Genomic DNA, 23,941 nt, shown 5'->3' with positions numbered 1-23,941 from the left:
CAGAGTTGAGATGAATATGGAGAGTGCATTTGAAAAACCTCTAGTCGTTGACCTCTATTAAACTATAAAACGCTTGATAAGCTTTGCCTTGGAGTAATACATATTGTTCTGTGAGCTTTGCGATATAAAATGAAAAAAGGTGTGTGTACTTATGTAAGTTAGAATTTATACTTCGTTGGCGTGAGAAGATAAAATTATTTTCAAAAATTTTATGTTACGCCTTATTCTACGTTTGTAGAGAAAACTACCACTAGCAATAGAAAAAAAGGTATGTAATGCATTGAAAGTTTTATTATAACGCATTATCTAGTTTGTAGTTAGTTAGTTAGTAGAACATTAAAATTTGAGAGCTTTGTACAATTGAATTAATTAAATCACCGGAATACGCCCGCAGACTTTGACAATTGAAAGTGTACACTGTCAAAGATTTTTGTTTGGAAAACTAAAATGTCGACTATAGCTAACTTCAGGGTGTAAGTTTTATGTGACGATAAATTTTTTTCGCGACTACCTTCATCCTGTTAAAATCGTGTAACCATGTGCGTTCGTATTTCGTTACATCGTATAATCTCACTCCCATGATTTTTTCCTACAGCCGTCAAAGAAGTATATTTTAAACAACTAAAAATAGTGCCGTTTTGAAGCGCTAATCTTCTGATTAGTACTACGATAGTAGGGTTTTGTCGAATATTTGGCCGCTAGTACTCATAGACACTGTTTCTGTTAAAATTATCAATTTACAAAATATTGAAGCAACGATTGTTACAGGTTTCCATCTGATTCTAAATTCAATGTACAGTGAATAAGTACTATATATTTGAGTTCCTTTGCTTCATCATAGCCATATGCTTCATTAGATGCAAATGTAAATGATAAGCTGATGATGATGTGTGTATTCTCATACTCTATGGAAATTAATAAATAATATTCTATGGCATCCTTTTCAAACTTTGAAAGTAGTGTTATCATAATGAAGTTATTGTATGTTATAAATATCGATATTATTACAATACAAAAAAGGTTACAAGCAATTACACTACAAGCTTAACTTCATGTTTTTCTATTTTCTGTGTTCTAGGTTGTGTGAACTTTAATAGTAAGAACGTAGACAGAGAAGAGTATGGAGGGTAGAGGTAAGGAGAGTCATCTTATATGGGAGAAAAGTTGAAAAAGTGTCCAGTTGTTGCGCTAAATAACAGTTCAAAAATCCTCCACAATGGCGCTGGTGGATGCACAGGGTATGGTATGAATGTAGCAATCGTAGATGAATTGAAGTATGCCGAGTTAAAAAATTTAATGTCATTATCGACTAAAGTAGTTAATTATTGAGAATTTCAACAACTTACGTTGTACAAAATATTGTGGTGAATATAACCTTACTTCCTTGTATCTCCATACTTCCTTGTTTATTTTTCAAGCCTACTCTAACTATATTTATGTTTGGCGCTTCTTTTAAGAGTTACCCTGATGCAAATGTGGCGCCATCCTAATTTAATACATTTTGACGACACTTTTTCATATACACAGATGACTCTCCTTACCTCTACCCTCCATAGAGAAGAGTAAGAATTTTTAATACTGTGAACACAGAGTACCAGTTTTATCATATAAATCTGTGGTTTGAAGAGTACTTTTTTAAAAATCATTTACTAAATACGTACTCCGAGGCAGACTTAGTGATTATATTCTCTAATCTCTCTGCTTTTTACATTGTCTGTGAATGTGGTTGTTGCATCACCGTTTTGCTTCTGAGTGAATTTTTAGCTAAAAGGTATTAAATTTTCTCTAATTACGAATATTTTATTATACCTAAACAATCAAAACACCATTGTAAATATACTTGACTCATTATTGCAGATAAAATGTCCGATAAAGTGATGCCTGTGGTGAAGGCGGAGGAAGCAGAGGAAGAAGAATTAGTGGATCCTCAGCAAGCACTACGAGTATGTAAAAATCTAGTTGAATATTTTTTGAAACCAGATAACGTATTTTTGAAACCTATAGGTAAATCATTAAGACTACTACCACTTTGAGGCCATTAATTATCTTATCCCGAGCGTAGTCCAGCTGCGAGAGGATCGGCGGGTTATATTATTACATGATAGTGATAATACCTGGGACTAGCGGCCTAACGTGCGCTTAGAGGCATGGGTTGTGCAGAAAACCCTGATTTATAGGCTAGGCTAAAAACGCTGATTTGTTTTTTTTAGCCTAGCCTGGGAATTGAACCCATCTTTGTGATAAATAGTTGAACATGCTTACCACTGCACACAAAGGAAGCAATATTATGGCAAATAGATGAATAAAAAATTATATTTTCTGTTCTTTTAGATTCAAATCAATATTATTTTTAAGAAGCAGAAGCAATTGCTTTTGGAAATGAAGGTCACTTTGAAATATTTCTTTGGAAATATAGATGTAGATTGTTATTCATATTATTAATTATTTCATTCATTTTAGTAATTTCCTAGATTAATGATAGAATATAATAAAATTAGTATGTAATGATATTTTCATAAGTTATGTAGGTAGTTATTAATGTTCCTCGAAAACTTTATTTACCACTTGTGAGACAATAAAATGAAAGCTATTTTTAATAATCTTTCAATTATTTTCAAATAGATTGAAAGGACTGCTATTATTCATCAAAGCAAGATAGAAACATTAGACTCAAAAGTATTTCTCTTTTGATGCAGGTTATTTCTTTATTCATATCACACTCTTGAGGGTATTGGATTTCAGTTAAACTTTGCAACCTCACTGGCTTTTGAATGTAATGAAATATTTTACCTAAGATGGCCATACTGAAAAAATAACACCAACTGATAATCTGGGTTATATAAATGAAAATGGATGAAATGTTGACACACCAGCCAGATAAGTTATAGGGACTATACCTGTATATCATGTAGAAATGTCACCTCAGGTTAGCCATTCGAGATTAACGTCAGCCTTTTTACTTTGAAGTGTAATAAAATGTAAATATTTTTTCAGGATGAGTGCAGCCAGAAACCTGATGCCCAGAATTTGTGGGGAAAGTACCAGGAGTGCAATGACCGTGTTAACTCCCGTTCAAACACTGCAGAAACCTGTGAAGAGGAGCTGATTGACTACATACACATCCTTGATAAATGTGTGAACAAGGACCTTTTCAAAAGGCTAAAGTAGAATTTTATTTAGACTTACTATGAATTCTGCCACTTGTGGTAGAACAACAAATGGTTAGTTTCATTACTTTGCCATTTATTTATATCTGCATTATGGTGGGTATGTAGATCATTAGTAAATTATTTTACCAAATATTTTAAATCAGTGTTGAAGTTTAATGTTTTTTTGTAAATAAATAATAACAGATCATTTCATTATTGTTTTATTTTACCATGTAGGCGTTCATACAGATGCAATGTTCCATAAAAAACTAATACTACATGTGACTGTAATGTTTTGTACACTCAGGATTATAATATAATATAGTCACACTCCATACCTTGCGTGGTCAAAGTCAATTGGCAGAACATTCAAAGTGGTTCAAATTTGTATGAATAATACTCTACTTCTATGAGCTAAGCAAGAACATATGAATGCCTAAATAATTATTTGAGAGAATGGATTTAAAAATAAACAACAGTACATTAATAATAAAATTATATTTTTCATAAAATAAAAAAATTTAGATTAATAAATTTAGCCACATAGAATAACATTAATATGAAATGGCACAGCATTTCAACAGATTTTTGAAAATAAAATATAATTTATTTCATACACAAAACATTAAAAATGGAATGAAAAAAATGCATTTCTATTTTTAGAAGGTAATACCAATCATTATTAAAGCGAGTGTAATTGTTTCACCAATCACTCAAATTATTGTTTTGCTCATCTTTCCTGCAACCTGTAAAATAATTGGGAGTCAAATATGACTACTCATGGGACAGGAAAGTTAGCTAATAATATTTTCTTTATAATTTTTAAAATAAAATAATAAACAAAATAAAAATATTTTCTCTTACATAAATCTTACATTGATAATTACAAATTTTAACTTAAAGCTATAATTGTCAAGAAAATAAAAAAGCACTCTATGACTTTGGCATAGGAAGTCTCATAACTATTTTCCTTTTATATTTGCAGAAGATTGTTTATGTTTTACAACTATTTTATTGAAAATATACCTTGGCTGTCTGCATGAATTTATATACGATACATTTAATAAACGGATCCTAAACACAAAAGTATGAATCAAAATGATATTAATAAGCGATTTAAGAAATTACTTTAATTTCATAACAGTTTTGTGACAAAATATTAAAATACCAAATGCCTTAAAATTACGCAAATACTTAAGCCTTATACGTCATAACAATTTGAAATGTAATATTTCCAAAATTATAAAAGCGACATCTTATTCTATTAGTATCAAATTGCTTATCACAAAGTATGTTACAAGTTGACAGGCTGTGCTTCAGAAGTAGGACTCTAAGAGACCGAGAGTTGAATGCCCTTCAAAGATTCATATCCACCATATAATACATAAAATTCTGATATAGATAAGTAGGTTTTCACGTGTATCCGAACGTTCTGATACAAATGTATCAGCAGACTTTTATCCCAGATAGTCATAGCTAAATTTCTCCACCAGTGAGATAGGGTGCAGGGTATGCAAATGATACAAAACGAAGGAAATCTCCAGTACAAGTTATAAGTACTTAAGGGTAGGTTTTTTATAACTCTTACAAAGCCTATCGTTAAGTTTTTTATAACTCTTACTAGACGTTTTCAGCATATTATATCATCTGCATACCCTGTGCATACCCTCTATGCACGCCACTGGTCTCCACCTAGTTATAGCTAGTAGTTATAGAGTGATGCGCAGCCAAGATACAGACAGACCGAGAAAAATGGAAAAAATTACAGTTTTGGCTTTGGTGTTGATTATACAGTGTATAGATTTTCAAAATAAAATTTTGATTCTATCAATGTACAAAATTCCATCCCTTACAGTTTTATTACAAGTATAGATATATAGATACATTGTGGTTACATAATCACCCATCCTGTAATGTCACTTTATTTAATTAAATTCAACAATTTTTTTTTGTATCTCACAGCAGCACAGACCGTCAGCGTGTAAACAATAACCATGTTAACCTTCCACTAACTGGCGCCAACTTGTAAAACATTGAAACATATTTCGCAAACTCGTTGAGGTTTGTTCATTCCAAACTTGAGAATAGGAACATCTTGGTTCGAACATTGTTTACATAACATTCGCCCGCAATGCCGACTGAAAAAAAAAATACTTTATTAATTAAATAACAGATGGAGAAACGAGAGATTGTAGTGAATCTTAGCATAGGGGGATTTTTTTTTAAACTTTAGTGCCTGGCTGATATTTATTTGAAAGTACTGAGAGAACAAAAGCGTAAATTTCAGTAAAGTAGAATTCTAAAATAACAGAATGAAACAAAAGAGTTAAACTGTAATTTTAAACTCAGTATGTTATCATTATTCTTAGAATCCGTCATAGAAATGAGGGGAAAGTTATTCCGAAGCCTATCTTTTTTTAATTTTTTCGAGACATTGCCTCTTGTTTTAGTTTATCCCAGATATTGGGTACATTGTGACCTGGGGCAAAATTACATATGCAGCCTGTGACAATAGTAACTGATAGGTACCAGTGATGCTTGCGCATAGTGAGCGTGAATTTGGTTCCGCACTCCTGACACAGGTCGCTCTCGGCCCACGGCGCCTCTGCCGGTAGCGCGTCCAACAGTCTGTGAAGAAGCTGCTTCGTTGCCACCTGTAGATTGGACATTTATACACCGCACCGTCCTATGTGTGTTCTTTGCAACGTTAAAGATGAAGTCCGGCTTACAATCAATCAAAATAAGCATTCGTTTACGAAGTGTTTTGTTATAGGTCGCTCGCAAGAAACTTGAACGCTGCTTAGGACGTGGTTAGCGTCCAACCCTCTCCCTCTCCCTTCAGGCGCAGTTGAAATAAAGGTAGTAAGCCAATTACTTAGTTATATTAAGTTAAGAATAGAGTTCCGACGAAGCCATCTAGTCAGAACAATTGTGCCGTAAGCTCGAGGCGAGGATGGACTCTTATTCACTTTTGTAAAAATGGACCAGAGTCGCGTCTTGATAATTTCGATATTTAAGATCAAAAGCACCAAACTAGGTACTGCATCTGTTTTTTATACAGTATTCATGATAATATAACTTTTTTCCTGGTATCATTATTAGAAAAATAACTACGAAGGCGGTAGTATTTATAACAAATTATAGAGGAAGTAAGCAGTTGCATCGCGAATATCTTGAGGGCGACCCCAAAAAAGCATTTAGTGTCTGCTAGGTATGTAATGCTCGTAATCCTCGAGTTTAATTTTTCCCACTTCTCTTAAGAACCTTCCGAAAACTCCAAAGAGATGCTCAAATATAATACGAGAGCCCAAATATAAAACTCTAAACATAGTACATATTATGATGATTTAGTAGCTACGACGACTTACTTGATAGTTAAATATAGAAATGCCTTCCTTGTTCTCATGCGCGAAGCAGGCCCCGGCACGTACCAGCACGCGGCACATGGCGCCCTGCCCGTTCATGTACGCCAGCAGTAGTGGTGTATTACCCTATACAACGGTCAAAAAATTATTTAAAACCAATGCTACTCTAAAGGGCAGAATGTGATTTTGTTAAGCTTCAGATGTGAGTTTGTTAAGCTTGCACGCCTTAATTACTCAAACGATCAATATGAAATTTTGCATACACGTCAGGGGTAAGGATAAAGCCTTTCATCCTGCAAAAACGATTTTTCCCGAGAGATGGAAAAATATTATTTAGAAAAGGAAACCTATATTGATTCAAAATCTAGTGAGGACGATAAAACAATGCCGTCTGAGCTTTTTTTTACTTAAGTGAAGTTATAAATAAATACCTTGTTGGATTGGTTGTTTTACGGACAACTTTCCCAATTTAGGTAACGCCCGCCAAGAGGTATTAATGTAGCGCGGTATGTCGTCCGCGTGGTTTTTGGTCAACCGAATTGATTGCTATTTTTAACGCACCTGTAAATCAGTCCTATTGATGGGATAGTCCGGCATAAACTCAAGGAATATTTCGCATATCGTGGCCGCGTTGTCCTTTTTGCACCAACACAGCTCATGGAGGGGGTTTCGACCTGTTATGAAAGTGCATCAATTAGAAATTTTGAGGACAGTGCATCCAGTATCCAACTTATTCTATCAAAGACTCGCGTTTCACTAAAGCTTCGCACTGATATAAATTTAAAGATTGATAAAAGTACTAATATTTGTACAATATTTGTCAGTTGAGCGATTCGGGTCCTCGATTAGTTATTTGGATGCTTTAACCCATCATTCCGTCTAAAGTACTTATCAGAATCATATACTGTGCAGGAAAATTATAAGTGTCCTGTAGTGGGCCGCTTTTAGGTTGTTAATCATGATGATGATGATATGATGATGAAGAAGATGATGGTTACTTAAAAACATTTGACGGCCGATTGGCGCAGTTTGCAGCGACCCTGCTTTCTGAGTCCAAGGGCGTGAGTTCGATTCTCACAACTGGAAAATGTTTGTGTGCTGAGCATGAATGTTTTTCAGTGTCTGGGTGTTTATTTGTAGATAATAAGAGATAGTAAGATAAGAGATAATAAGTATAATAAGTATGTATATTATTCATAAAAATATTCATCAGTTATCTCAGTACCCATAACACAAGCTACGCTTACTTTGGGGCTCGATGGCGATGTGTGCGTTGTCTTAGTATATAAATTATTTTATAGTTGTTATTATTATTATTTATTTTTTTCTTGAAAAAAACTGCATTTCAATCAGTTGTGTAGTTTAAAAGATCTAAGCTTACAAACAGCGGGTGCGACTTTGTTTTATATTGAGTAAAGAAGATACAAACTATGTGAAAAAATTCCTCATTTAAGGTGGTTTCGGGGGAGTTATCGGATAAGCATAACTTTAAATTATCTACGATGAGATGAAGAGACGATACTTTAAAATAAATTATTGCGCAATCTGCGCAGATGGTTTTCCATATTGCGCAATATGGAAAATCATCCCCTATTAACGGAGCAACACTCACACGGTATGCATGTAGCACGTCCTGCAACATACCGCAATATGTCCATCAATTTGAGGCGTAGGCGTTAATCCCCATGTGCCTGTAATTACACCGGTAACCAGGCCCTTCAGACCGGAACACAGCATTGCAACAATGATGCTTTAGCAGGAGTATGTTGTATGAGCATGGCGATAACACTTCCCGGGAGCTCTGTAACAAAAAGCTGTACTACTACTTACCTTTGAGGTTAGTGGCGGCGGCGTCGATGTCTGTGTCGGCAAGAAGCGCACGCGCAGCCGCCGCGTGTCCCTCGCGCGCCGCAACGTGCAACGCATTGTCGCCGGCCGCGTCCGCCGCGCCGCACTCCGCACCGCCGCTCGCCAGCGCGCTTACTATCCCCGCCTGCCCCGCACCAGCCGCCACGTGTAGAGCTGTGCGCCTGTATAATTTTTTTTTATTCCTCTACAAGTTAGCTTGACCGCAATGTCACTTGGTGATGATGCAGTCTAAGATGGTAGCTGGCTAACCTGGTTGAGCAGTATGGCAGTTATATTTAACTTATACCCTCAATCGTCTTTTTAACGTTCGTTAGAAACGTTCGTTTTTTTGTAACAAAAAGTTGCCCATGTTACTCTCCTTTCTACTAACTCTTAAGTTGACTGTTTGATAAGGTAGGGCGTGAAGGAATACGAACAAAATAACACACATTCGCCCTAATACAGTGGCGAGCATAGAGGGTATGCAGATGATATAAAATGAAGAAAATATCCAGTACGAGTTATAAAAAACTTAAGGAAAGACATTGTAAGAGTTATAAAAAGCGTATCCTCAAGTATTTAGAACTCATACTGGATATTTTCTTCATTTTATGTCATCTGCATACCCTGTGCATACCCTCTATGCACACCACTGCCCTATTAATATTAGTAAGGATTTAAAGGACAAAAAAAAAACATACTTATGTGCATCCCTATCGTTGGGTCGCGCGCCAGCCAACAGCAAACTACGAAGGAGCACTTCGTTCCCGACCGCCGCCGCCAGGTGTAATGGCGGCGCCAGTGTAGCGTCCTGAACTCTCGAGTTTACGTCCACTTCGACCGATAGAAGGAACATCACGCTTTCCATATCACAAGTCTGGATGGCCACGTGCAAGAAGTTGCGACCTTTTTTGTCCACCTGTAGGTAGAGTATAAAGTTAAATGGATGTATATGGGAAGGCAAACTTTCGCCTATCTTATTCAATAGAACTTCTACTATAAAGAAATCTAGAATGTAGTTCTCTATTATTACTACGAGTTGCGAGTTCGATAACAAGTTTGGAAGTAAGCCCTAAGTATAATATTGGCGCGGGGATAGAGTAAAATCAATATTATCTTTCAAGCTGTAGCTTGTTGTTTAAAAAGTCACCTTGTATGTATACAAGGTGACTTTTTACTCGTCGTAAAACAGTGACCCGGTTAATCTTTCCAATGTCTAAATGTCTTCTATGGATTGGTAACAAAATCAGTTTAGTGCATCCTATATCGAGTGGGAACGGCGCGGTGCGGTGGCGGTATCAATTCCAGTCGTTTCATGCATCAAAATAATTCATCATACAGATCATAAATCTTAATACAGATTTTTTTTCCACTGGTGTAGTAAACGTCAATTTTTTTGAATACGGCTTAGAGTAACTGTAGATTAGATAGATTAAACGGGCTGTCGATGTTTGTTAAAAACAATACAAATTACATAAGTTTTTTATTTTATTACTAGAGCCATACAATTCTCAAGCTCTTAGCCAAAAATTAGGCCAAGATGCAAGATGCATGCCTTCATACGTTCTTTAGATTAAGATATTGCTGGGATAAAACTAAATTTAGCTTACTTTAAATAATTATTTAAAGTGAAATCATCTGCCGAAAACTTTCGAATGGCAATGCGGCTGGGGAAATTGAAACATTTAGGTTAAATAAAAGTTACCTGTTCAGCTGCAGAGGGATTTTTTTCTAGTATTGCTTGGGCAGCCTTATTGTTTCTCGCAGTAAGAGCGGCCGCGAATGGAGTAACGCCTTTGTTATCCCTAGCGGACAAATCGATGCCCGGTTGTGACAAGAGAAGTGATATAATCGCTGCATGTTGATTTTCTATCGCGATGTGTAGAGGCGTCTTGCCTTCCGCGTCTTTTGAGTTGATGTTTGCACCGTGCTCCAGCAGTGTCTGAATGATTTGAAGGAATTATTAAAATGTTCAAGACCTTATTCAGACAAATACAATCAAGAAAATGTATTGCGCTTTTCATAAATATCCAAAACAATTTTCCAAATATGACAGAACTAGCAGTTTCCCGCCCGCTTCGCTAGGCGAATTGAAAAAGGAAATAAATTACATTTTATGTTTCATTTTTATTTATTTTTTTCATATTTTTATTATTCTCCTTTTTTTTTATTTTTGTATGAACAATAATAGGCCCCGCGGATAGAACTGTAAGCATCGATATTGTTTAGACTTACTCAAATTCCAAATTCCATCGATTTAGCCTGTATCTTTCATCCAGGTGATTTTTCTCACTAATATTCATTGTAACTTTCAATGTGCAATCATTATAACATTTCCGTGCCTTTCTTCCAAAAATTAATAATAATTGACATGAAGAAAAAAATTTGAAATGAGCATTGAAAGTTTAAGTTAAAGTCATTGCAAGTCTCATATGTGAAGTTGAAATCTGTCTAGGTTCAAGTGCGCCGAATTTTCTGTTAACTAAAATTTTCTCCGTGACATCATTTTTTTATAGAAAATTAATTGTGCATGTTTTTTATGAATTCTATTGGAATAAGTAACTAAATTTCTATTCCACATCTAATGTGCTTGGAAAATGCATTCATTTTAATCTGTTACATTTCCGCGATCCCGCAATAAAAGAATTCGTCGGTTATGTAGTCTGCAAAAGTAAAATGAATGTAAAATTCTTAGTCCGTTGATTGGATAGCTACATGTAAAGTTAAGTTTTTGAAACCTCTCAATGACTTTTTCTCCGCTGCCAAAAAGACGATTGTTGTAAGGAAATACACGAATATCCCTACATACACGAAGATCCCCACCAAATTTGGAGTCTGTAGAAGTTACAGGTTAGAAATAAAAATTTTAGATTTTAACACCCACCCCCGCGAACCTTATTGGAGGTGATTCATTGTAAAATCCGCTCGAAGATCATTTTTATATTACATATAGAACACTCTCACTAAATTTGGAGTCTATAGGAGCTATCGCTTGGAAATTGAAAATTTTCATTGTTAACGCTCCGCAATCTTCTTTGGGGTGGGATATCGTAAAATTTGTTCATAAATCATTTTTACATCACTTATAGAAAATTCCTACAAAATTTGGAGCTTTAGCTGGAAAATTAAAAATATTAATTTTTAATACCCACCCCCGCAACCCCCTGTGGGGTGAGCTATCGTAAAATTCGTTCATAGCCTATTTCTACACCTCTTACAGAAGATTCCTACCAAATTTGAAGTCTATAGAAGCTATAGTTTAAAAACGGGAATTGTTCATTGTTAACGCCCCCGCAATCCCCTTTGGGGAATGAATTTCTTAAAATCTATTCATAGCTGACCTCTACATAGCAAAAGTAATATTCCTACCAAGTTTCACTTTTCTAAGTCTTATGGTTCCCGAGATTTCGTGGTGAGTGACTATATAGATGGGAATTCTTCGATTATCATCGAAATTTTTAACTTTTTATCGGGCGTTTTAAAAATTTTCTTACATACAAAACTTTCTCCTGACAATTCTGAAGATAAAAAAAGCCCAATTGGTCCAGCCGTTCTCCACTACCGTGAGTAGATTCTTAGCTGAATGTAAAAAACCATAATCCGTTTAATACACTCTGTTGAAATCCATGAAAACAAAAGAATCAAGAGAAAATGCTTATCTTTTATTTTTATTAGCGGGATAAATGTTCATAAAAGTAAAACAGCAATAAAAAAATGAAGGAATGTTGGAATTCAAAAAATAGATAGCCATAAACCATCTAGGAAAAATTTCGCATCGAATGGTAGTAGTTTCATGTCGATACGATCAGTGGTTTAGGCGTGATTGAGCCTCAAACGAAGACCATTTTCATTATATATATATAGATGACATCAATCTACACTTGGCCATGACCTAAACCCTTATTATTTGTGGGAGACCTGTGCGCTGCAGTGGGCCGTAATGGGTTAATATTATGATGATGATGATGACAGAATGAGAAAATAATGATAAAATAAAAGGAAAACAAGGTTAGGATAAAGTAGAAGACCAAAAAAGAGATGGATGCATTGTATTAAAGAGGAGTATATAGTCAGTTAATGGCCGATAGAAATAAGGAAAGGAAAAGAAAACATGCGCTAACACCACTTAGTGTAGGAGAAAGGCAAGAAAAATAAGAAGAGAGTTATTATAAAAGAGCTTAATATTTAGTTCATCCAGCATTGAAACATTCTTGATGATGTAATAGATGATTTATAAATTTATAATTCATTATTCATATATTATTGTGATAATAATAAAAGATGTGGAAACCAGACATATTGTCAAGTAATTACCGTGCCAACAAATGTTATTTATTTGACTGGAGATAAATTCTCCCTCGTTTCTGCTGCGAAATGGTTTCTTCGAGGTATTATTTATTTGTCTACTAGATTTAGGTGAATTAAGGGTTAATTAAATACATTCTACTAACAAATATTTATTCAAAATAAATAAATAAATATACTACGGCAATCCACACATCGCCATCTAGCCCCAAAGTAAGCGTAGCTCGTGTTATGGATACTATTTTTATGAATAATATACCTACATAAATTGTTGGAATATCTATAAAAATACCAAGACACTGAAAAACATTTATGTTCATCACACAAACATTTTCCTGTTGTGGGAATCGAAGCCTTGGACTCGGAAAGCAGGGTCGCTGTCCACAGCGCCAGTCGGCCGTGAAATCTACAGTTGAAATGAAACTCACTTGTATAACTTCAGTGAGTCCCCAAGTGCAACAAAGGTGCAGTGGTGCCTGTTTGTCAGCTGCTACGTCGGCGCCTTCGCCGTTAGAACCCGGTCTGCGAGGACTCTCCACATCGCAACCCGACCGAATCAGGAAGGTAGCTAGAGACTCCTTGTTCTCGTCTATTGCCCTATAAGAAAGGCGCACTTTCTTTTTATACACTGATGTTTGTTGCTCGAAAATCGGTTACTTTGAAGGGCCGGAAATAAGAACATAAAAATTAAGAGGAAATGTTTTGACGTCAAATCACGAAGGTAAAAAAAAATTCAAATATGTTATCCAATGTATGCTTTTTTAATGTGGAAAATATGACGCGGACATAGCAAGTGTTAAAAAATGTAACTATTGCAATTTATCGTACAGAACATTCTATAATAAAAAACTTGTATTTAAGTATCTTACTTGTGCAGTAAATTTTGCATGCATCCGTCAGGACCAGGACCCCAGCAGTCCGCGTCTGCACCATTACGAACTAAAATCTAAAACATATATTGATAAATTTACTTCCGACTCCAAACAACAGCATGTCGAAAAACGCTAACGTTTTGTGAATAAAGTTCAACTTACACTGGCAACCTCTTCCTGTCCGGAATCGAGCGCTGCCCAGAGAGGGGGTACTCCGTTAGCGTCAAGACGGCTCATGTCAACACCCCGCACGCATAAAGCTTCTACGACCAGGCCAAGGCGGCAGTGTATTGCTAGTTGCAGAGGCGTTTCTCCCGCATCAGTCCTGAAGAGGTAAAAAAGATAATCATGATTCTGTCATAATTTTTAGTGCACAAGAATATTTGACTCGATATCTATATACACCACCTAATTACGTATACTGATATTTGGACGTCGATGTTAACACAAAATATGCGTGAAATACAAAATGATAACATCTATATGCAAGTGTTTACCTACTATATTTTTGCCACATAAAGAATTTGAATTTGTATTTGTCAATGTTCCTCTGCTCCAAGGCTCCGAAATATGGGGTCCGGATCATGATATTGGCAGTGCAAGTTGGCACTTGGCGGGCTACATTTATCATAGTTCATTCACCTGCTATAGTAAGCTATAGTAAACTGTATGTCTTGATTACAAATGATGTATTTAAATTTATCTTTTTTTTCTATACTCCGTCTGCTCAGACTTCAGACTTGGGTCTAAAGCTTCGCTCGTTAATATTTTAATTTTACCACGGGAACTATTTGAGAGCTCGGTATGGAAAGTACATGTCCTTTTCCATAGCATAGGGGACATGCATGCCAAATTTCATCCAAATCCGTTGAGCCGTTTTTGCGTGATTGAGTAACAAACAGTAAACCTTACACACTTATAATATTAGTAGGATTATATATTATATAATCCTACTAATATATATATATTATAAGTAGGATATTGTTATTATAACTGCAATCAGCGTAATGTTGTCTCCGATAAGATGTTGTGTTCGCAGATGTAGTCCAGGATAAAGTTAGTCTTAGATGTTATTTAATTTATGAATTATTATTTTACCTTTGTTTTGTTAAGTAGGTATTTGTTCTTGCAGAACATAAACAGAAGAACATGCAGAATCCTAATTCTGCATTATTGTATGCAGTGTCTTGTGTCCAAAACCAAAACGCCCCGCGCACGCAAATTTAGACACGCGGAATGTTACTAGCTCACAATATTTTCCCATTATATGGTGAACATTAGAAGTCAAATAATTACTGTCAACTGCTAAATGATATGAAGTGACTAAACGTTTGTTCGAGAAACCATTCTAAAGTCGAGTGGTTTTTGATGCTTCAATATTAGTCACACAGAAAGATTTTTTCTTGATTTTATCCTACTTACAGTGAATTCATATCAGCGCCGTGGTCCAACAGGAAAATAGCTGTTCTCGAGTCTTCTTCAACGATGGATTGGTGAAGTAACGTGAATCCTCTCCCATTGCGTATATTGGGATCGGCACCGCCTTCGATAAGCGGTGCTACTAGATGCTTGTGACCTTGAGTAAATTGTAAGAATAAGAAGCATTTTACATTATACATATATGTTCCAGTACCCAGCGCAGCGGTGATAGCGCTGTGGGTAGGAGCTCGACTTAACTTTCGGGGGGCCGAGTTCGAATCCCAGCACTTATCTAGACCCCACGTGTAACGAATAAAAACTATATTTAGATATATTTAAATAATACGGGTTCCTTTGAATCGTTTTATTTTTTATTGTTTTACATTATGACAGTGACATTTGTTTCATTTACAAGGAAAATACTTACTGAAATTCACACGATACAAAAATGTTCTAGAATGTTTTTTTTTTAATTGAAGAAAATTAAGCACTTAACTATAGTCACTAATCTATAGTCAGTTTTACACCAGGTATCGTACTGGCACGCTTAATCAATTGGCATTACAGTCGTCTGGCAGTAGGCCAAAGTCGAAGACTCCCAACAGACAAAAAACCCGAGCCAATTTAGATAAGAAATTCCCAACAATGAATGACCTATATTACTTCCCGTTGATAACAATTTTGAGATTTATATTGAATTTCGGGATTGACTAATCGGATTTCGACAAAGGATTTAAGGCTGTAAAAGTTTATTTTTACCTTCGGTAAGCGCTAAACTCACAGGAGTGTCCCCTTCAGAGTTTTTCAAGTTCAAATTTGGCAATAGACTGACATTGACGCGATCTGTGGTCGGTAGATCACCCTTTTCTACTGCTTTTTTATGCTCGATAATGGCCATTACTGATCCTTCATGGTTATTTAATACGGCTAGATGAAGAGGAGTTTGCCTAAAAATGAAAAAGTAAGTCGCATCTTGATAACTTTGACTATTTGACAAAGACAAGGAATGTATGTAACATTTAGTATATGCATCTATAACCTTAATTTAGTATTGAGTAACAAGACACAATGTAAATGTTACCTAATTTGTTTTCACATGAACATAAACAAGAAAATACGTGCAGTTTTATGGAAGTGTCAAGATGTAAATTGTGCAACAGTTTTGCGTCATACCATAAAATTGCTACAACATTGCTGCAACACAAACAAAAAAGAAATTTGGAAAAAATTCTAAATACATATCGTAATTTTTTTCTTTTTTGCTGAATTTGTTTTGGTTTTGACATTGAAATAATATGAAATGAATATGAAACATGCGGGTTTTTTGATATCATAAACTGAAGGCAGTGATATCGTAGATATAAACCTTAATATGTACTACTAAAAAAAGAAAAAAAAAAGTGGAGTTTTTTTTAAACATGTTTGTTTTTCATTGACTTCGTAATACGTGTAATTTTCAAGTGATGACAAACTACGCAAAGAAATATTTATCATTGTTCAATTATTTATATTAAATAAAAGACCATCTTGAGATATTCCAGTGCTGAGTTAAAAAAACCACCCAAAACACTCGGATTAGTGTGCAGATACATTTATTAAAAAACATATTAAATAGAAAACTTCCAAATTGATTGAAAAGATATCCGTCTCACCTGTATACCGTGTCCTCGTGTTCACCGTACGCTGTTTGTAAGTTCGGTCTAGCACCGTGTTCTAACAGAGCGACAGTTAACCGCGTTAGACCATTGGCACACGCCGCGTGCAGGGCTGTCACACCTGCTTCGTTACTGTGGTTCAAATCACTGTCCAGGTGAGAAGTCAAAAATACTGCCGAATCCTGAATATTATTAACAAGTAATTATTAATTACATTCAAGCGTTCCCAGAACAGAGGCCGTGGAAATCGCGTTTAATGTGGCAGGCGGTAGTATACAGAAAAATTAAAAAAGTGCAGAGTCGATACGATCACTTCTTGTTCTTTTATTTTATTTTATTCTTCTGTCTGTGTTTTCTTTTATTATTTTTTTGTATTTTTATTTGTGTGCAAATAAAGAGTATAAATAAATAGGATTTCTTATACTCATCTATTTTCATCTTCAAATTTTTTTTTTTAAATTCAAATTATTTATTAAAAAAAAAAAAATTACATAAGGTGTTTCAAAGTTTTAGTAGCAGGTATAGCCATTGTTTTGTCTTGGCTTAAATGACAAATACTAAATCACATTATGAAACCAAAGTATACAATTGCAATCTTCACACAAAACTAATAGAAAAGAGATCTTTATTGTCTTTTTTATCTACACCGGACAAAAAACTGACCTACTGTTTGCACCATAGCTTCTGAATCGCATCTCAGCATGATATAAGTAGTGTAAAAACCAAAATAGGCCTCCGGACTAATCGCGCAAGAATACCCCGTCCGAATACCACCTCTGTTTGGGAAACGCTTTAATCCCCCCTTTAAACGTTTTATAATCAACTATTACTTTACCTCAAACCATCCTTGAGCCAAGATATGCAGAAGACTGTCGCCGGACCCCGAATATAATGGATTTGCTTGACAGCCCTTCTCCAACAATTTCGCTGCAAAACCTCTCTCCACGATATTTTCCGATTTACCTTCTACTGGATCTTCAGTAAAGGCATTTTTATTTGTGACAGGGGTGTCAAACGGATTTGACCCATTCATTACTAATGTTTCGCTAGACGATATTGATGCTCGTCTATCATCGACCAGTGCGTAGTATAATGGCGGGTGTTCATCTGACAAAGTCCGTAAATTAGTGTCTAAGTTAGGCTGTTTTAGTAAGAGGTCGAATATTCTTTGGTTTCTTGCTATTACCGCTTGGTGAAGAGGTGTGCTAAAAAGAATAACATTGTCCCTATACCACATTTCAGTGTGTTTATCAACACATTTTATGTTAAAGATTTGCATTAATAGTTAGATAAGAAAAAGGTGTGCAACGCATTTATATATGTTAAAACATAAATAATATAGTGTGTTAATATAACTAATTAAGGTTACAAGCAAAGCAATTTCAGCGACTGTGTAAATATTTAATACACAAGAATAATTCCTAAGTGTTAGAGGTAATTGTTTGACATCCTTGGACGTAATACCTCATTTGTAACTTGCATAGTAGTTAAGTATCAGATTTAACTACAAACATCGCGTGTAGTGTTTAAATGTACTTATTTTCGTTTAAAACATTACTTATTACGAAAAGAAAGGCAGTAAGTGCAAAAATATGCATGAATATCGTATAATAATGTACCATATGGAATTTTCTGTTTTAATCTATATATATGAAAGGCAAAGGTGACTGACTGACTGATCTATCAACGCACAGCTCTAACCACTTGACGGATTAAACTGAAATTTTGCACGCAGATAGTTATTACAACGTCCGCTAAGATTTTTGAAAATTCCAACCCTAAGAGGGTTAAATATGGGATGAAAGTTTGTATAAGATCCTTCATTTATCAATTTATTTTTCAAGTTACATCCATGAAACTTTGATTTTAGGTTTTCGATTTAAAACCAAAAAAAAGAATTTAAAAAATTCCAACTCCAAAAGCATCAACTAAGTGATGAGAATTAATATAAAAGTTTTTGATTTTTTAAGTAATTTACGTTCATATTTTTCTTTTAGCAGTAAGACATTTTTTTAAACCGTTGTAGTTAAATTTACCAAATCAAAAATTGAACTTAACATGAGCGAAGCCGCGGGCAAAAGCTAGTAATGGATATTTGCATAGTATGACAAATCCCATGTATCCTTATTTACAAATATCATACCGTTTCAAATACATATATATAATATCACATATTCATCATATTTTAGTCCTAGACTCTTCTATCGTCTTGCAACTTAAATCTAGCTGGTTTACCTATATCTGGGCAACATTAATTTGTAAGTTAGATATCACCGCCGCATCGTGTCGGTTGGCCTCGTAGTAGGATGTGTCGACCCACTGCGCTACGACAATGCAGGTTGGCGGACTTTAACATGATTATGATAACAACCGGGACCAACGGCTTAAAATGCTCTTCGGGGCACCGCAACGATGCACAACCAGTAGATATCAAACAATATTTTTTTGGGCCCAACGGGTAAGCATATTACTTTAGTATTATTAACAGTTATTGAACGCATTAGGTATAGGACCGCCAGTGTGAAATAAGTCATTGTGTAATAGTATATCTTCTTCAACATATTCTTTGTAAGTATTAAGAATTTGATATAACGAACGATAGCTTTTAATACTTCTAGCACTGACATGTGGTGAACCAAATTATTTTACCAAAGGTTGTCTGTCTGATATTGTTCTTGGCAATGACATATTATGTTCGCAAAGCACGCATGTTTTTGCACGCTAGCGCGTTGTTTTTCTGTTGTATTCGTTGCGGTATGCGTATGTGCGGTGCGGTATAATTAACTAATAAATCATATTGAGCCATAAACATTGTGCACCGTTCAAATACTCACTATCCCTTTCTATTCTGTCGATTGAGATCTGCACCCTTTTTTACAGCGGCCTCAGCGATTTCTACCATTTGCTCCATAGTTTCTGAATCGCAGGAACTTGTTGTAAGTGCCGCTATTAGATGTAGTACTGTGTCACCTTCTTCCCTTAAATTATATTAATTTGAATATTAAGTTCGAAATTCGCAGCTGCTGAAAAACATATCCATTGACTAAGCCAAATATATATTTAATGTAAATTTTAGTTATTTCTAGCGTAAAGTTTATTTCCAAATAGTTAAGAAAATAATAAAAACACACACTCTAAAGAGAATCTCATTCTATTGTGTTTGATGTTATATATTTTATTGCACTTGATTTTTATATTTTGAAATCATGCTTTACGCTAAAAAATACACAAAAATTGTTTCCATTTCAGGACACGTAACCTATTAAACTTTATCAAAGATTTTGCATCAGATATCCACTAGTTTTAACTATATAGTTAAATAGCATAAAGGTGCAGAGTATTGCAGATATACTAGAAACAGATGCTACACTTAATTTCAATTACCTACTATAGTAGTATACCTACAACAAATGCAGTTAATATAAATCTTCTCAAATAGCCCAAAACTAACTTGGTTGTAAGACTAGGGTCCGCTCCATTATCGACCAAGAACTTTGCGGAGAAGGCGTCTCTGGCGTCCACAGCTCTGTGCAATAACGTTCTACCGCGTGGACCACGTGCGTCTGCGTCCGCGGAATGTTGAAGTAGCGTGGTCGCGATGGATGCACTGCGTCCACGCAAGGCCAGCTCCAGAGGTAGCTCCCCTCGCGATGACATCGCGTTCACTATGTCTGTTAGCTGCAACCAAAAGAAAAAATTGCTGGTTAATTTAAATTAATAATAAAGATAGATAAATACATAGGAAAACTTTTTTGGAAAACAAAGATAGTAATAAGTGCTAGGGCGCAAAGGAGACCTTATCACTAAACTCAATATTTCATGTAAATTCATTTAAGAGGCAACCTAAAAGAAGCCTATAATATGAGTAATAAAATTAAGGGAGATTGCGCGGTCTTCTACCATTATCAGTATCAGCTTCACTTATTCTATTAGGTATGGCCTATTCTCACCGGAGAGGTTCTGTATGACACATACATAATAATTTAGACGGTGATAACATAATATATGAGAGTTACCGAGTATGGCGGCAAACAAACGCGGCCTGCTCTGGTAACTTAAGTTTTAGAGTGGAGAAAATATTGATTTACTATAATATACCATGACATCAACATACCGTAGTACTATTTGAATAAAGATTTGATCTGATTTTATCATCATTCATCATCATTCATTGATGTTTACTTTATTCGAGAAAACGTTACATTATTTCATTCATTCGAGTAAGTCACCATAAAGATTAATTGCCGCCCGCCTGCTTCTGTGCTATTCTTATTCCACATTAAAATATAAAAACAGCATTAATAAAATTGAATGATTAGTCTCATAAGGAAGATATTATGATCATAATACCGCTTCTTAGTCTATCTTGCTTATCAGATCAGTTAAAAGCGAGGCGGATAGTAAGTCTATCCGACATCCCAACCCTCTCATAGTTGCGGCTTCTTTTTACTCACCCAACCTTAGCGCCACTCTCAACAAGAGGAGGCCTAAACATATCCTTCACGACCCTGACGATCAGATTACTACTTACAATGCTCCCTATCAGAACACACAATCAACCTATGCACAGCGTCTTCGCCGGCGAAGACGAGGTCCCCGACTTCTAACGTCAACCGGACGTGGGCTCGCACCACGTTCTCGGAAGCGTGCGGATTAATCACCGTCCGTAACCCTTTCACTCCAATCGTCGCCTGAGCCGAGGTTCGGCCTCACATGAGGCGCCCTCAGGCAGACGATCCCTTCGCTTCTTCGAGCCCTAGGGTTCAAATTCTTCCTGGCAGAGCCCCATTCCGAGGCCAGCCAACAAGCCCGCGTTACGCTGCTAAAATCATTAGGGTTAATCAGCTACACACAATCTGAAAAAAAAAAAAAAAAAGAGGCGGATAGTAATGACCATAATCATCATCAGCCTATCTATGTTCCACGGCCGGGTACAAGACTCCTTTATCATTGGAGAGAGGGTTTTACAGCGAAGACGCGCTGCCTCAATTGTGTATTGGTCTTTAACAATTCCATATTAGTGAAAATGGGTCTGGAACTAACTGCTTGGCTTGCTTTGAAAGGCACGAATGTTTATTTATAAGTTTTATTTTTTATTACTCCACTACAACTAAGCCGTTGATTGCAATCTCACCTGCTGTTACGGTCTTAGCTGTTAGCGATACAATCTATGCATATTTTAAATCTTATACCCCTAAACAGTTTCTAGGCGACATCGTACCGGAACGCTAAATAGCTTAGCAGCACGTTTTAGTTGGTAGAATGGTAACAAGCCACGGCCGTAGCCTCCCTTCAGGCCAGACGAGAGAAAATTCAGCAATTGTGTATTCCTAAATTGCCCCTGCAAGAGATCGAAGCCGAGACATTCTTACTTACAATTTGACTCTCGACACAGGGAGGTTGGGTCGAGTGTCAAATTGTCTTGGAACGAAAATTTGATATGGCAAAAGTTGATAAATAAGTATCTGTTGTGAAAACAATAGACTTGCTTGACAACCTGTGTGCCAAATCCATTTCGTCAGTTTTGTAGAGCGGGTCAAATTTCGCGAAGGCGTGTCAATTTCAACAAACACGACTAATAAAATTATGAAAAGATCTCACGTCACGGTTGCCAAAGCATTAAGTAATCACGGAAACAATGGTGCGAATGAGGTAACGGAAGCATCGTTCGTGATTATAGATGCGTATGCAGTCGCAATTAGTTGCAATATCGATCACACACCAAAATGAACGACCGAAATCCTTGCCGCCTCCTTAAGGATGCTACACACACCGCGATACGGCGTTGGCCACCAATGTGATGAATGATAAGCGTCTACTTTCACATTTACACAATAATTTATTTATACGACAATTTAGATTGAAGGGTGCTGATTAATTGTAACGTGTAGGGAAAATATTAACTGATTTACGTCTTCTTTTGTCATAAGAATGGCTATAGGGTTTGTAACGCCTTTCCGAGTTCTGTTTTCCAGGTTGTAGGAACCAAGACAGTACCAGTAGAACAAACAAAGAATATGACATCAAGGCAATAGCGTCCCACTCTTAAGCCACATCCATACCTTCCATCAGATAAAATTTTTGTTAAGCCAGGCACTTTCGCCTTCGGGATCTGATTATCTGATATTACAAATTTATGCACTATTAACTGTTACATGAGCCACTTCGAGTTTGTTTCAGTCATTTAAAACCCGTGGTATCCTATTTCCATCTTCTTGAATGCAAGCTATCTCTTGTAATCTAAGAGTAAGTTAAAAAAATTTACAACATCGATTCAACACTTATGCCGGCTGGTTAACGTACCAAATTCGACCAAGACCAGTTTAGTCGTGGCCCTGTTTAAGAAACAAATAAACACAACACATTCGCATTTTTAATAAAAGGATGGATATAATATTGTATTCATATTTTATAGGATAAAACGTGCGAGATCCACGGGTCGCGAGTCAATTGGCAAATTGTCGTAAGCGATTGCGGAAATACATAATCCTGAGCCTTAATAAGATGCCCTAATGATTCATGATGTAGGTACGTAATGATCTTTATCAATTATAATGACGACTAAAGAGTATGTTCATACTGTTGGTTCTAAAGAAAAACACGTACGATTATAGAATATTGGGATGATGCTTGGTTTTGAGTAGATAACGTGATTATATGATGTAAACAAAATTCTTTCTTTTACCTTCTCGTCGGTGCTATAAACCGATATAAATTGTTATAGGTTTATAATACTCAAAAGAAATACGTTATTTAAATCTCACTCGAATAGCCTAAACTAACTGCCTCATTGGTTTACTGTTACAAAGTTCGACTGCGGGTTCATGGATTCAACTTTCAGGAGGGGTAAAATATTTTTGGGTATGGGTACCTGTCAAGAAATTCTCAGTACCTACTAGATCGGTAACTTTTACGAAGTTGGAGTCTTTTCGCTACGTATCGGTTAAGTTATAATATATGAGGCGGTGATAGCCTAGTGGTTAGGACTTCGGCTACACTTTCGAGGGGCCGAGTTCGAATCCCAGCACGGACCTCAAATTTTTCTAAGTAAAACCATCCAAAATATACCATTAACTATCATCAAAACTAACACTAAGTGAACTGACACAACTAATTCACATGGCCAAGGGTGCCAGTTTGGATTAAGGTTATCGGACTTTCATTGCTTTGAAGGTCGTCGTAATAACGCAAGACTGAATCATTCACATGTGTTATTCCGCTCGCGATTAAATTGAAGTCTTTAAAAGCTCAACCGGTTCGATGAAAACCATTCTTGTGTAACAAATTAGGAATTTATTTGATAAGAAATGCATATATGCGATCACGGA

The 23,941-nt window shown here is 35.8% G+C and overlaps 2 protein-coding genes across 2 annotated transcripts in view; one reads left to right on the top strand and one right to left on the bottom strand.

Moving 5' to 3' along the window:
- The first annotated feature begins 1,638 nt into the window (after nt 1–1,638).
- Nucleotides 1,639–3,349, top strand: LOC120628120 (cytochrome b-c1 complex subunit 6, mitochondrial-like). Its single transcript, XM_039896344.1, has 3 exons — nt 1,639–1,771; nt 1,858–1,943; nt 2,995–3,349. Exons 2-3 carry the CDS (start codon nt 1,863–1,865, stop codon nt 3,166–3,168), a joined length of 255 nt encoding a protein of 84 aa, XP_039752278.1. The 5' UTR covers nt 1,639–1,771; nt 1,858–1,862; the 3' UTR covers nt 3,169–3,349.
- A 1,411-nt stretch (nt 3,350–4,760) lies between these two features.
- LOC120628463 (rabankyrin-5) overlaps nt 4,761–23,941 on the bottom strand; it is a 67,586-nt gene continuing 48,405 nt past the window's right edge. The window contains exons 6-21 of the mRNA XM_039896848.1: nt 20,065–20,291; nt 19,448–19,591; nt 17,449–17,818; nt 16,611–16,795; nt 15,718–15,905; nt 14,962–15,115; nt 13,702–13,864; nt 13,537–13,613; nt 13,096–13,264; nt 10,068–10,304; nt 9,064–9,281; nt 8,345–8,544; nt 7,076–7,188; nt 6,518–6,640; nt 5,679–5,803; nt 4,761–5,287 (exon numbers count right to left, since the gene is read on the bottom strand). Of these exons, the coding sequence (XP_039752782.1) occupies nt 5,158–5,287; nt 5,679–5,803; nt 6,518–6,640; nt 7,076–7,188; nt 8,345–8,544; nt 9,064–9,281; nt 10,068–10,304; nt 13,096–13,264; nt 13,537–13,613; nt 13,702–13,864; nt 14,962–15,115; nt 15,718–15,905; nt 16,611–16,795; nt 17,449–17,818; nt 19,448–19,591; nt 20,065–20,291 (2,823 nt within the window). The 3' untranslated portion in view covers nt 4,761–5,157. The remainder of the gene's footprint in view (nt 5,288–5,678; nt 5,804–6,517; nt 6,641–7,075; nt 7,189–8,344; nt 8,545–9,063; nt 9,282–10,067; nt 10,305–13,095; nt 13,265–13,536; nt 13,614–13,701; nt 13,865–14,961; nt 15,116–15,717; nt 15,906–16,610; nt 16,796–17,448; nt 17,819–19,447; nt 19,592–20,064; nt 20,292–23,941) is intronic.

Source organism: Pararge aegeria, chromosome 12 (assembly GCF_905163445.1).
Source record: "Pararge aegeria chromosome 12, ilParAegt1.1, whole genome shotgun sequence".
NCBI lineage: Eukaryota > Metazoa > Arthropoda > Insecta > Lepidoptera > Nymphalidae > Pararge > Pararge aegeria.
Note: the sequence above shows the minus strand (reverse complement) of the source record. Positions and strands in the feature narration are given on the sequence as shown.

What these genes read in the sequence shown, in the direction of transcription:
- LOC120628120 (XM_039896344.1), top strand. Translation starts at nt 1,863, where the DNA reads ATGTCCGATAAAGTGATGCCTGTGGTGAAGGCGGAGGAAGCAGAGGAA. An exon ending in ATCCTCAGCAAGCACTACGA is followed by an intron (nt 1,944 to 2,994) that starts GTATGTAAAAAT and finishes ATATTTTTTCAG; the next exon opens with GATGAGTGCAGCCAGAAACC.